We start from the raw sequence: 13,849 nt of genomic DNA, 5'->3' as shown, positions 1-13,849 counted from the left end.
CCTATCAATTATCATAATTTGATTGGACATAATAATAATAATAATAATAATAATAATAATAATATATTTAGTAAAGCAAGAAAGTCTATTAATGAACCACTATTTGATGATGACCTTACCCTCTATACTTTCCTCGAAGATTAACTTAAAATCATAATTAAAAACTACTAAAATTTTCATATTTTAAAACTAAATATAATGTAAATTATTAATAGATTTCATTATAAAAAATAAAATCAAAATTTGTGTAGAATAATGCCCACAAACAACGAGTGTGCTCGATTAATATATAGTAATAATAAAATCTTCAAAAAATAAATAATAAATAATTACCCGACTCGACTTCGATTATATTACCAACTCATGATAAAACGTAAATTATTTTCAAGCATAAATTTGTCATATAATCATTAAGATCTTCATTTTTTTAAAAAAAATGATATAAAATATGAGAAATAATATTACATTTTGGAGGAAAAAATGATATAAAATATGAAAAAATAATATTAATTTTGGAGAGTGTAAACCTAATATTTGAGTAAGAAAATAGAATCGGTGTTCAATTATTGGAGATGCAAGCTTAGGACAATGATACATGCCAAAAATCATGCGCAACGTACCAACCGGACAATTTCCTTCATCAATACAAGTAGATAACATTTATTCTCCATCCCCACATTGACATGTAATTTAATTAATAATATATGTTCTTCCATAAATTTCGAATATATGGATTTCAAATGTATGTTTACCGTTTCAGAAAAACATCATAAATTTCATATCTATCATTTCCATGTTTATACAGTATTTTCGAGTTAATGATAATGAATTTCAAGTTCACTTAACAATGAAGTCATTTGAAATCTATTTTATTATGTGTAAATAGTGTGTATATAAAACAATATATGAATTTAAGATTTAATATGTTGTTTCATTTCTAACAATAAAATTATAAATGAAATTTATGGATTTCAAATTGATCGATCCGAATACAACATTAAATTATGTTGATTGTATATACGATCCATCATAATTATTTGGAAATTGTTACTATACGAAATTAATCGATAAAAAATATTAACCAATCGTAAATTAAATTTTATTATATGAATACATGTGTTAAAAATATGATATTTACTATAGATCAATTGCTTCAATATGATTGATTGGTCACGTTTGATTAATTATTGGGCTTATTCAAGTGATGATGTGATTGGATTTGAAACTTTTCATCATTAATAATAAAAATAGGTAAACTTTACCTGAATTAATGTTGTTTTTTTTTTTTTTTTATCTGATCTGATTTAATTTAATTTAATAATTATTATTATTAATTTTTTATTTTTATTTTTTATTTTTTTTTGTGGCAAATGTCTATTTGTGGGCACTCCTTATCTTGTAGCAGGGTCAAGGGCCCCTGTCGACTAAATAATTCGAAATCAATTTTCAAAGAGAGGTAGGTAAGACAGTTAATCCTAGTATTCTTACTTGCACGTCGTGTTTTGATTGTTCGCAACGTATATTAGTTATATAAATATTTCCCAAAATAATTACTACAAATTTTTAAGTGAGATACAAATCATACAAAATTTTTAAGTGAGAGTTTGAAACAAACACGGCAAAAACTTGTGTGAGACGGTCTCACGGGTCGTATTTTGTGAGACAGATCTCTTATTTGAGTCATTCATGAAAAAATATTAATATTAAGAGTATTACTTTTTATTGTGAATATCGGTAGGGTTGACTCGTTTCACAGATAAAGATTCGTGAGACCGTCTAACAAGAGACCTACTCAATATATACATTTTTTAATCTAAAAAACATTAATAGTAACTAATTTTAATATATACCGAAAATACCCATATCGAATTACTAAAATACCAAATTTTTATTTAATAAAAAATATCATAAAAACCTGTTTTAGTAAATTTGAAACTTATACTTATTTTTATCCACTTTAAAAAATATTTTAAATTTATAAAAATCTTTATTTATCTTCATCTATTTATATTATTAAAATTAAAATTTTAGAGCTATCAAATTTAAATAATTTATTACAACTGTGTAACTACGCAACAACTACAACGAAGCCTTGCTTAATTATTATCGACTCACTTTGGCCAATCTAAAGACAAGACAACACCTGCTTTTTAAAAATAAATTAATATATATGACTCAAAATTTAAAGCAAAATATCTGATGTAAAAGAGGGCATACCAAACCACTCACAGTCATAATGATGCAATAGTGGAAGAAAAACGGACAAGCGACGAAACTCATGCCAAAAGTACAGATGGGGGCTGTAAAAAATACACAATCAGTTACTGCAGAACAAATCGTGCTGGTGTGCAATTACAAGACAAAATGAAACTCAGATGAAATTAACCAATTAAAGATTCTAACAAGCTGAAACATTGTATTACTCGACTACTAGAGGGCAACATAAATGCTTCCATGCAAAATATTGGACAGCCACAAAAATGTTGGTCCAAACACTCGATTCAGAAGCATTATGTGATCCATAGAAAAATTCAAACGAATTATTATTGGACTCGTTAACTGCTATTACATGAACAAAACCTAAAGCTTTAGCTGTGTACATCCAAGAACAGTTCCCCGGCACCTCGTTATAGGAGCCACCTGACGCCAAACCGGTCTCTCGCTGCCTAGTGTCAGAACATCAACATCGGAGGTAGCCTTGATGTCCCAATTCATCCTGTCCGGCCCGATGACACCTCCAATTATGTAAATATCGTCTCCCAAGCCTATCATGGCAAAACCAATCTTACGACGAAACTCGGATGCAGAGACAATCAACTTACTTGAATCCCTTTCCTGTTTGTAAATCTGGCCATGACTCATTATATAAAGCTCACCCTTAACAACTGCCATAGGACCCTGAAGCCAACCATAATCATGAACAGTCCAACCCTGCTTAATATTTTCCAAGACTTGTACCGTTGACAATCCCTTGTGCAAGATATGAACTTTACCCCCAATAACAACACCAGTACATGCAGAATTATGTGTGTGGTGGAGATCAGGTATTGGAACCCACTCATCCTTTTCGGGGTCGTATATTTCGGCTTTGGAGATTGATTTACGGGAGTTGGTAAAACCACCCGCAACAATTATCTTTCCATCTAATTCACAGCATGCAAACATGACACGAGGGACAGTCATGGCTGCACACAAGGACCACTGCCGAGTTATTGGATCATATGACCAAACCTCGTCTGATGCAAAACATCCATCCTGGTCACCAGTCAAAGGGTCCACAGCATCACTACCACCACCTAGTACATATAGCTTTCCTGCAGCAGACACGACACCAAAGTGTGCAAGGTGCCGGATATTTGAAGTAAGATCCGGGAGAGTAATCCAAAGGTCATGTACAGGATCATAAAGCTGCCACAAATTGTCAGGGTCATAAGCGCATACACATATGAACTCCTCGGTTGCATTGACCTCCTCACGGGCTTTAAAAAGCTCATTGCTGTGAATGGCATTGCGCCAGGAATGCGAAACAAGCTCTAAATTAGGATGTAGATAAAAGGGGACTCGTGCAAGACACCTAAGGGCCACAGCATCTGGAAGTCCTTCAATGAGTCCAGACATAATTATAGCAGTATGTCACATATTTCTCAGCTCCAACAGAATTGATTTGCAGCTAGGTGAGAAATGGAAGCACCTGTCTGATACATGAAATTGAGAAAAAAGAATGTTAATGGGATTAGTGTGAAAAAGATGACAACTATGCAAATTCATTAAAAAAAACATATGGCTTTCCTTCAAAAGAAAAAGTTCTCGATAAATTTGTTGGTTGCGAATATATAACATACACTATCTTGTTTGTTACTGATAGTTTTTGTTTATATCATTCTGTTCATATAAATTCCAACCAATTTTCCCACAGGAATATTTTACTAATAATCTTTATAGACTGTACAACAAAATAGATTATCTTGGAGCCCAAAATATTTCAAATCCAGCTAGCTTGGCAAGGTCACCTGCTTCATTCCTCTCGATTAATAAAACACAATTATAGCTTCCAGATAAGCCAAAAGAAAAGCATGTGCTCCAGATTACAGGAGGATATTCATTTACATTTTTTTTGGAAGCAGAAAGACTTCAACATGTCAACCTTCTCTATTAAGTCAAAGTTAAAGGAGAAGGAAACTTCAACTGAAGGGAGTCATAAACTTATAAGGTAAAAAAAGATATAAATTATATAGATGTATTAAACACGATAGGTCTTTCACATTTTGTAATATATCTCATATCATTAATGAATTCAAATGCAATAATAAATATATCAACAAGAGAATTTTTATTTTTATATAACGTATATTTATTGTTTAAACAAAAAAGTCGTAATTTCTTGGTTAATTTTTTTTATTGATATTGAGCATGGTCAAGATAAACCTATTAACCATATCGGATACCGTACAAATTTAATCCAGCTCCAGTATCCAATTTATATCCATAAAAAATGGATATTCATTCAAGAATAAAACTGACACGATACAGCACATGTATGTGTCTATTTTAGGATTATTGTGCATCATTAGGAAAAAATTCATAACAATTCTCTACTAATACCCATCTACAAATTAAGCTAAAGTATGAAAAATTCGGAACTCCAAACCTTATAACAAGTCGCGTCCACAAAAGCATACAGTTTTTAACAGGTCAAGGAAATACATGTAAGGGAAATAGAACCACATACTGAATTTTGATATAATGATTCAATAAACTTGATGTGGAACAATGCTTGTTCAGTTCAGAAAATGATCCACTCCAGTCATCAAGGATGAGATCAGAGACAGAAAAAAGTCAGCATGTCTTTTATGCTCAAGCCACACAATTAGTCATAGCAATCACAATACAGTTGTATAACGAAGCCAAGGGTCTACACATCACACTTGATTATACATTGGACAAAACCAGGAATCCAGTTGAGGAGGGGCGTTGCGCCTATAATGTATTTGGGAGTGAAATGTGTATTTTTAGGAAAAAAGCACACATAAAATGTCCTCACCCACGCCTTGATATTATAAAAGGTTGTGTGGATAATTGAACAAACAGATAATGACATAATCTTCCCAACTAAGCATGCAAATATAGAACTACCAGTTCAAACTAATAGACAGTGCGCCATCAGATTTCAGATTGCATTACAATTGCAAACACCAGCTCGTTCTATTAAGCTTAACTAATTGATGAAACAAACAAGAACCCCCAAAAAAATTTGTAGCATCTTTACACAAATAATTCCATAGTTCACCACATGTATGCAGAGACCAAATTGTTTCCATTAAAAAATGACCTTCAAAGCTCTGAAAGTGAAATCCAAATGCATTAAAATCAAACACCAAACGTAGGCAACAAGTGCGTCCCAAAACAAATTCAGAAAACCAAAAAATTCGCCATCAGAAAGGGGAAAGAAATCCAATTCTTCATTTAAAAAACCAAATCTTCCAAATTGATATTCAAATCTAAAGTGCAATTAGAAACGAATCCATAAAAACACAAACACCGCGAAATTCCCACGAAAGGCGAAGGGTCACCTCAATATAGAATCTAGGAAAAAAAATCACTGTAACTTCACTTAAGTAGATTCCAAACGAAATTACAAACCAAACCCAGAAAACAGAATGCCAGAATCAAATAGAAACAAAACAAACCTGAATCACAAAAAAACCGATGAAGAAACCAATTCTCCAGCTCCCTCGTCCCGAAAAGAGAGGGAAAAAGGAGGAAAAAAACTACTTATGATTATGCACCGAAGTCTCGGCCGCCGTTCAACCAGTCAATTGCAAACGTATTAGGACGTCAAAACACACAAATCTTTCTTCCACAAATCAATGAAGCAATCCAAAGTGTGAATATCTTGCAAAGGAGTTTAGTCTTGGAATAGGGAATAGAATTAGGCATAATCTGATAGGGGAGTTTCGTTTTGAGCTTCCAAATGTCACGTGTCCGGCACGTGTTCTCTTGTTGCGTGATGAAATTACAACCCCTTTGTTCCTTTTCCATTTCTTTAATTTTTTATTCCTGCACTTTGCAACAATATTGCTTTCAAAATATATAGATTGCAAACATCCTATAATGTAACTCCATAATAATTAATTTTAGCTTCTAAAAAAAATTTTCTGAATGTTTTTTTTTTTTGTGATTTTGGTTATCTGTGTTATCGAATTTCAGTTTTAGTCAATTATTATTATTTTTTTTGCAATTGAGTTCATTTTTTGATTTGACGTTAATGTAACATCAATATAGTGTTAATGTGACGCTGACGCGTATAATGTCACATCACCAATCTCAATAAAAATGACTAAAATTTCCAAAAATTGGATGATGCAAAACTAAAATTTAAATTTGATAACATAGATGACCAAAATCACAAAAAACAAACATGATAAAAAAAAATTTCTCTATATTTCATTAAAAATATAATGAAATAAGAATCAATCATTTAAAAAAAAAAACACCAGGCGTACATACAATTATATGTTATTTTAAATTTAATGCATATGTACAAACGCTGGAGTTGTAGTAAATGTGATGATACCCTTGTCACACATCTAAAAAATCAAAGATTTAAAATGAGTTTATAATGGTTTACAATGGACTTCTATAGCAACTTGGGTTAATCATTTTCGTAAAGTGAGGACGAATACGAAGTAGTTGCTATAGGGGTCCATTGTGCAGTCACGCAGGCGCAGGCTCGGGCTCGGGGCGTGACAGAATGGTATCAGAGCCGGTCACCGGCATGGAACACCGGGAAATAAGTGCTATGAAGGGCAAAGTGCTACGTGCATGGGAGCCACCTCTTGAACCTGCGGAGCAAAGTGCTACATGACGGGAGCCACCTCTTGAACCTGTAGGAGCCACCTCTAGATTCTCGGTGCTGGTGGATCGAGGGGTCAGGCCGCGACGAGGACGTCGCGTTCTGAAGGAGGGGTGGTTGTGATACTCTTGTCCCACATCTAAAAAATCAAAGATGTAAAATGAGTTTATAATGGCTTACAATGGACTTTTATAGCAACTTGGGTTAATCATTTTCGTAAAACGAGGACGAATACGAAGTAGTTGCTATAGGGGTCCATTGTGCAGCCACGCAGGCGCGGGCTCGAGCTCGAGGCGTGACAATAAAGGACTTCTCCAATTTTTTTTGGAAGGGACTCGATTTATCAATTGATTGTAAAATTATTTATAAATTACCTTAATTTTTATCTTGAAATTATACATAAACTCCCAATAATTTTGCTTAAATTGTATTATAATTTAATAAGTATTTATTGTAATGAACCGAGTTGGTGGGCACTTTTTTGCAAGCTGGTTCCATCTGTAACACAGCAGGGATGGGATGTTCAGTGTTCTTCCTATCACATAATTAAATGTTTTGTTATGAAGTAAACATACGCGCTTGCTGTTAAATTTTTTTTAAACTATAAAATTTTGTTTTAGATCCGTTTCATTGATCAATTTTGTGAGATGAATTTCTTTTTTCGGTAACTCATGAAAAATTATTACTTTTTATACTAAAAATACCACTTTTATTGTAAATATGAGCAGAATTGACCCGTCTCACAATAGTCATACTCTTTTTAATTTGACAAAAACTTGTGTAAGACGGTCTCACGGATCGTATTTTGTGAGACAGATCTCTTATTTGAGTCATCCATGAAAAATTATTACTTTTTATGCTAAGAATATTAATTTTTATTGTGAATATCGGTAGGGTTGACCCGTCTCACAGATAAACATTCGTGAGACCATCTCACAAGATACCTACTCTTTTAATTTAAAATATGTATATCTGCTAGAAAAATTCAATGACTAAATTTTGGATAAGGGACGAAATATTTAAATTTTTTGAATATATTATGAGTTAGAATTGGTAATTGGTAAAATAGTGACATAAACAAGAATAAATGTGTGCTAGAATTTTCTTGAAAAGAAATTTCTATTCAAAACTCAAAAGTCTACCATTAATTAGTCTTGTATACACTTGTAAATTGGAAACTTGTGAAGCCGTACTAGGAATATTCCATATTGACATTCCATGCTCTTCTTGTATATCACGAGTAGAGATGTCAAAATAGGCTGGTGGGACGGGTCAGCCCGCCACTCGCCGCAACCCGTCATTAGACGGGGCGGGTCAGCCCGCCATTTTCGCGGGCCTCTAAATGGCCAACCCAGCCCAACCCACCTTGGGCCACGGGTTAGGCGGGCCGACCCGCTTATTTTTAACCCGCTTATTTTTTTAAGAAAAAAATACTAAACAATATCGCAGTAAACATAGAAGAAAAATATATTTCAGTCAAATAGTTTCATAAAATACTTAAAAACATTGAAATAAGAAAATAAGAAAGCATCTGATGCGAACACGGATGCGAACGTCCCAAGGAAAGCATGGGATCCCTTAGAGTTACCTGCAGGACCAATCACGAGGGGACGACTGAAGAAGTTTAAAGAGGCGTTACATGGGCTTATGAGCAAGGAAGAAGGACTTACAAGCAAGGTGCAAAGTGCTGAAGGGTTCATGATGCATGGGAATAAGTTTGGGAGCCAAAAGAACATTATTCAAGTGATAAATGAAGAGGAGTCCAGCAACTTCGGCGCCCGAGCGGCCACACCTTACCGCCCGAGCGCCACACTTACTGTCCAAGGAGAAAATTTCCAGACCCCGCGGCGCCCGAGCGGTTACATTCTACCGCCCGAGCGCGAATAGTCCAGAGCCTTCGGCGCTCGAGCAGTCAAATTATACCGCCCGAGCGCGAGTCATATTCGGGAAATTATTTGTTTCTTTATTTAGAGTTTTAATTATCTTGGTAACTAGATCTGATATCTTTTGATATGTAAACCTATGATGGACGAAAATTGGAAGACACTTTTCAGAATATTATTGATTGAATATCAAACTTTGAGATTTTTCTCTCAATTTTCAACGCTCTTGCTTTATTCGTTAAAAAAACAAAAAAAATCAAACTTATCAAAGTTTTTAACTTTGTGGCGTTTGTCGATCGTGGTTGTGCGGATTGTCTTAGACTTGTTCTTTGAAGGTTCGTCATAATTTTCAATTGTTTTCTTTGTGATTATTTGTTGCTAAACTTTTCATAGTTTAGAGGTGAAAATCACGCACACACTTGATTCAAAAGATCGGGACACAACACGAATCCCTTTTAACGTTATTGAATTGAGGGCACGGTTCTAGAATAATCGTGTTTGCTTTTCTTACGTACGTGGATTCACATCATTTGGTATCAGAGCTTAGGTTCATTGAATTCAAGTAAGCTTATCCTTCAGATCTAATTATTCTTTAGTTCCGCTTTCAGATCTGATTTGTTCTATTATTCTTCGTCGTTCTTGAATCTATGATACACGAAACTTCGTGTCTTATTTTTCTCTGAATTTTCAGAGCAGAAAAAAAAAGAGTACCAAAAATCCGAAAATTTGCCAATATTTCTTTTTGATATTTTGTTCTATTCCTTTTTGTGAGACATATAGAAGTGTCTCACACAGTCAAAAAAAAATATCTATCTTCAAATTGCTTGTCTACGCAGTCCACGTGAGTCGATCGCATTTGTTCACGAGTTTGAACTTGATTGTTTGATAGACGAATACAAAGCTTGAGCACCCTTTAGAGAGAGACATCAAATTCGAGTGGAAACATTTGAGTGTGAGTGTTATTTCTTTGGAGTGACTAGTGAGTATTTGTTATGAGCAAACAAAATACGAGAGGAGAGACGAGTGAATTTCTTTGGAGTGATCGTGAGAATTTGGGTTAGGAATATTTTTTTCTACTAACGTTTTCTTGCAGGTACAAATCTGAAATTAAATGGAGAAGGAGGTAGGAGATAATTCGAACCCGGGGTTATCTAATTTTTAAATGTAGGCGTTGTTTGGGCATTTTAGTAGGATGTTGAAGGTGGAGATGGAGCCGTTACATGAGCGGTTGGATAGGCTTGAGGTTAGTACGAGTGAAAAAAAATCAAATCCTAAAAATATGGGTAGAGAAGAAGAAGAGGAAGAGTTTGATTTTGGAGGAGAAGAAGAGAGCCAAAATGATAATTGGGGTAGGAATGGAAGAGGTAGAGGAATTGGTAGAGGTAGAAGAGAAGCCGGTCGGGGTAGATATGATGGGAATAGGGAAGATGGTAATATGGGTATTAAGATGAAAATCCCTTCGTTCCATGGGAAATCTGATCCTGAGGCATATTTAGAGTGGGAAAAGAGGGTAGAGTTTGTGTTGGAGTGTCACCACTATTCCGAACAAAAGAAGGTGAGGTTGGCGGTGGTTGAATTTTTAGACTATGCTCTCATTTGGTGGGATCAATTAGTGACCACTAAGAGGAGGTACAATGAGAGGCCCATAGAAACTTGGGATGAGATGAATAGAGTGATGAGAAAAAGGTTTGTGCCCAACCACTACTATAGGGAGATGTTTAAGAGGCTACAAACTTTAAGGCAAGGGGTGAAGAGTGTTGAGGACTACTATAAGGAGATGGAAGTAGTCATGATTAGGGCTAATATTGAGGAAGATAATGAGGCGACGATGGCTCGTTTTCTTTGTGGTTTGAACAGGGAAATCCAAGATCAAGTTGAGCTTCGGCACTACTTGGATCTAGACGAAATGGTGCAAATGGCCATAAAAGTGGAGCAACAACTTAAAAGGCGTGGAGTTGGCCGCACCAATCAAACCGGAGGTTCATCATCTTCATGGCGATCAAATGTGGTGAAGCGTGAGGAGAATAAGGTGGTGAGCAAGCCCAAATTTGAGACCAAACAAGAGGCACCTAAGCAAGGAGTGCAAGGTAAATCTGAAACTCCTTCTAATCGATCTAGAGATACTAAATGTTTTAGGTGTCAAGGGTTGGGTCATATTTCTAGTGAATGTCCTAATAAGAGGGTGATGATTTTGAATGACTATGGTGAGTATGAATCTCATAGTGAGGGTGATGATGATGATGAGATGCCTGCATTAGAGGATCCTGACGAGGGGTATGAGGCGGTTATAGGTGAGGCACTAGTGACTAGGCGTATCATGAGTGCCCAAGTCAAGGAGGAGGAGACTAACCAAAGAGAGAACTTGTTCCACACTAGGTGTTTTGTGAATCAAAAGGTTTGCAATTTAATCATAGATGGGGGGAGTTGTACTAATGTGGCTAGTGTTGAGATGGTGGAAAAATTGAGCTTGCCTACACTAAAGCACCCTCAACCATATAGACTTCAATGGTTGAATGATTGTGCGGAGGTGAAGGTGACAAAACAGGTGTTGGTGTCTTTTTCGATTGGGAAGTACATTGATGAGGTTTTATGTGATGTAGTGCCAATGCATGCTTGTCATATCTTGTTGGGTAGGCCTTGGCAATACGATAGGAAGGTGACTCATGATGGTTTCAAGAATAGGTATTCCTTTATGTTAAAAAAGGATTCCATTGTATTACTTCCTTTGTCCCCAAAGCAAGTGTTGGAGGACCATTTGAAAAAGAAAAAGAGAGATGAGGCCGAAAGAAAGAGTGAACTAAAAAGTGAGGTGGCCTTGGAAAATAAAAAGGAAATGGCTGAAAAAAAGAGTGATCAAAAGAGTGAGATAGCCATACAAAAGAAAAAGGAGAGGAAAGAAAATGAGGGAAAAGAAAATGAGAGGAAAGAGGCCAAAAAGAAAACATACATGGCCCAAAAAAGTGAGTTGAAGCAATTGATGCACACACATGAACCACTTGTGTTGATTCTTTATAAAGAGATCCTCTTTAACACAAGTGATATAGCCGGGTCCCTTCCGAGCATTGTTGTTTCACTTTTGCAGGAATTTGATGATATATTTCCGGAGGAGCTACCTCAAGGGCTACCACCATTGAGGGGGATTGAGCACCAAATTGATTTGGTGCCCGGGAGTGCATTGCCAAATCGTCCAGCTTATAGGAGCAATCCGGAGGAGGCTAAGGAGCTTCAACGGCAGGTAAGTGAGTTGTTAGATAGGGGTTTTGTGCGTGAGTCCATGTCTCCTTGTGCTGTACCTGTTTTATTAGTTCCTAAGAAAGATGGCTCATGGCGTATGTGTGTGGATTGTAGGGCAATCAATAACATAACCATTAAGTATAGGCATCCCATACCTAGACTAGATGATATGTTAGATGAGTTGCATGGTGCTTGTATCTTTAGCAAAATTGATTTGAAAAGTGGTTATCACCAAATTAGGATGAGGGAAGGTGATGAGTGGAAAACTGCTTTTAAAACCAAGTACGGGTTGTATGAGTGGATGGTGATGCCATTTGGCTTAACTAACGCTCCTAGCACCTTTATGGGGTTGATGAACCATGTCTTGCGTGCATACATAGGAAAATTTGTTGTTGTTTACTTTGATGATATCCTAGTATATAGCAAAGACTTGGATGAGCATGTTGATCACTTGAAACTTGTGCTAATCACACTAAGGGCTGAAAATCTATATGCTAACCTAAAGAAATGCGATTTTTGTACAAGCAAACTTGTCTTTCTTGGTATTGTGGTAAGCTCACAAGGGATACAAGTGGATGAGGACAAGGTAAGTGCTATTCGAGATTGGCCATCGCCTACTACTGTTTGTCAAGTCCGAAGTTTTCATGGACTTGCAAGCTTTCATAGGAGGTTTGTAAAGGATTTTAGCACATTGGCAGCACCCATGACATCGGTGATCAAGAAGAACGTTCCATTCCATTGGGGCGAGGAGCAAGAGAAGTCTTTTAATACTATTAAGCAAAAATTAATTAATGCTACTTTACTTGTTTTGCCTGACTTTGCTAATACGTTTGATATTGATTGTGATGCTTCAGGCGTAGGTATCGGCGGAGTTTTGATGCAAGGGGGACGGCCCGTGGCGTACTTTAGCGAGAAACTCAATGGAGCCTCCCTGAATTATCTCACGTATGATAAGGAGTTCTACGCACTTGTGAGGACTCTAGAGACGTGGCAGCACTACTTAAGGCCTAAGGAGATTGTGATTCATACGAATCATGAGTCTCTAAAGCACCTTAAGGGGCAACAAAAGCTGAACAAGCGGCATGCCAAGTGGGTGGCATTCATAGAGACATGCCCCTACGTAATCAAGTACAAACAAGGTAAGGAAAATGTAGTGGCCGACGCACTATCACGAAGGTACATACTTTTCTCTACCTTGGAGTCTAAGATATTGGGGTTTGAGCATGTCAAGGAGTTGTATGTTCTGGATGAAGATTTTAAGAGTGTGTTTGAAACATGTATGCATGGTCCACATGACAGATTTTATTTGCATCATGGTTTCTTGTTTAGAGAAGATATGTTGTGCATCCCTAAATCATCAATTCGCGAATTACTTGTTAGGGAGGCACATGGGGGTGGTTTGATGGGACACTTTGGTGTGGCAAAAACTTTAAGTGCATTGCATGAACATTTCTATTGGCCACACATGAAGCGTGATGTTAAGCGTGTCTGTGATAAGTGCATAACTTGTAGACAAGCTAAGTCTAGGACACAACCACATGGATTGTATACACCACTTCCTGTTCCTAGTGAGCTTTGGGTTGACATTTCTATGGACTTTGTTTTGGGGTTGCCTAGAACTAAGAAGGGGAGGGATTCAATATTTGTTGTTGTTGATAGATTCTCTAAGATGGCATATTTCATTGCTTGTCACAAAACTGATGATGCTTCAAACATTGCGGATGTGTTCTTTAGAGAAGTCGTTAGGTTGCATGGCATGCCTAGGACTATTGTTTCTGATCGCGATGTTAAATTCTTGAGTTACTTTTGGAAGACTTTATGGGCTAAACTTGGCACAAAATTGTTGTTTTCTACTACTTGTCATCCTCAAACGGATGGG

The 13,849-nt window shown here is 36.2% G+C and overlaps 1 protein-coding gene across 2 annotated transcripts; it reads right to left on the bottom strand.

Moving 5' to 3' along the window:
• Positions 1–2,362: 2,362 nt before the first annotated feature.
• LOC140973386 (F-box/kelch-repeat protein SKIP30) lies at positions 2,363–5,964 on the bottom strand. Of its 2 annotated transcripts, none has more exons than XM_073436132.1 (2): positions 5,688–5,964; positions 2,363–3,691 (listed from the first exon to the last, which is right to left on the bottom strand). In XM_073436132.1, exon 2 carries the CDS (start codon positions 3,616–3,618, stop codon positions 2,581–2,583), a length of 1,038 nt encoding a protein of 345 aa, XP_073292233.1. In that variant the 5' UTR covers positions 3,619–3,691; positions 5,688–5,964; the 3' UTR covers positions 2,363–2,580. The 2 variants fall into 2 exon arrangements, with proteins under 2 accessions (XP_073292233.1, XP_073292232.1); XM_073436131.1 differs by having other exon boundaries at positions 2,363–3,695; positions 5,688–5,962.
• Between the last annotated feature and the right edge of the window lie 7,885 nt (positions 5,965–13,849).

This window comes from Primulina huaijiensis, chromosome 3, assembly GCF_012295235.1.
Source record: "Primulina huaijiensis isolate GDHJ02 chromosome 3, ASM1229523v2, whole genome shotgun sequence".
In the NCBI taxonomy this organism is placed as follows: Eukaryota; Viridiplantae; Streptophyta; class Magnoliopsida; order Lamiales; family Gesneriaceae; genus Primulina; species Primulina huaijiensis.
Note: the sequence above shows the minus strand (reverse complement) of the source record. Positions and strands in the feature narration are given on the sequence as shown.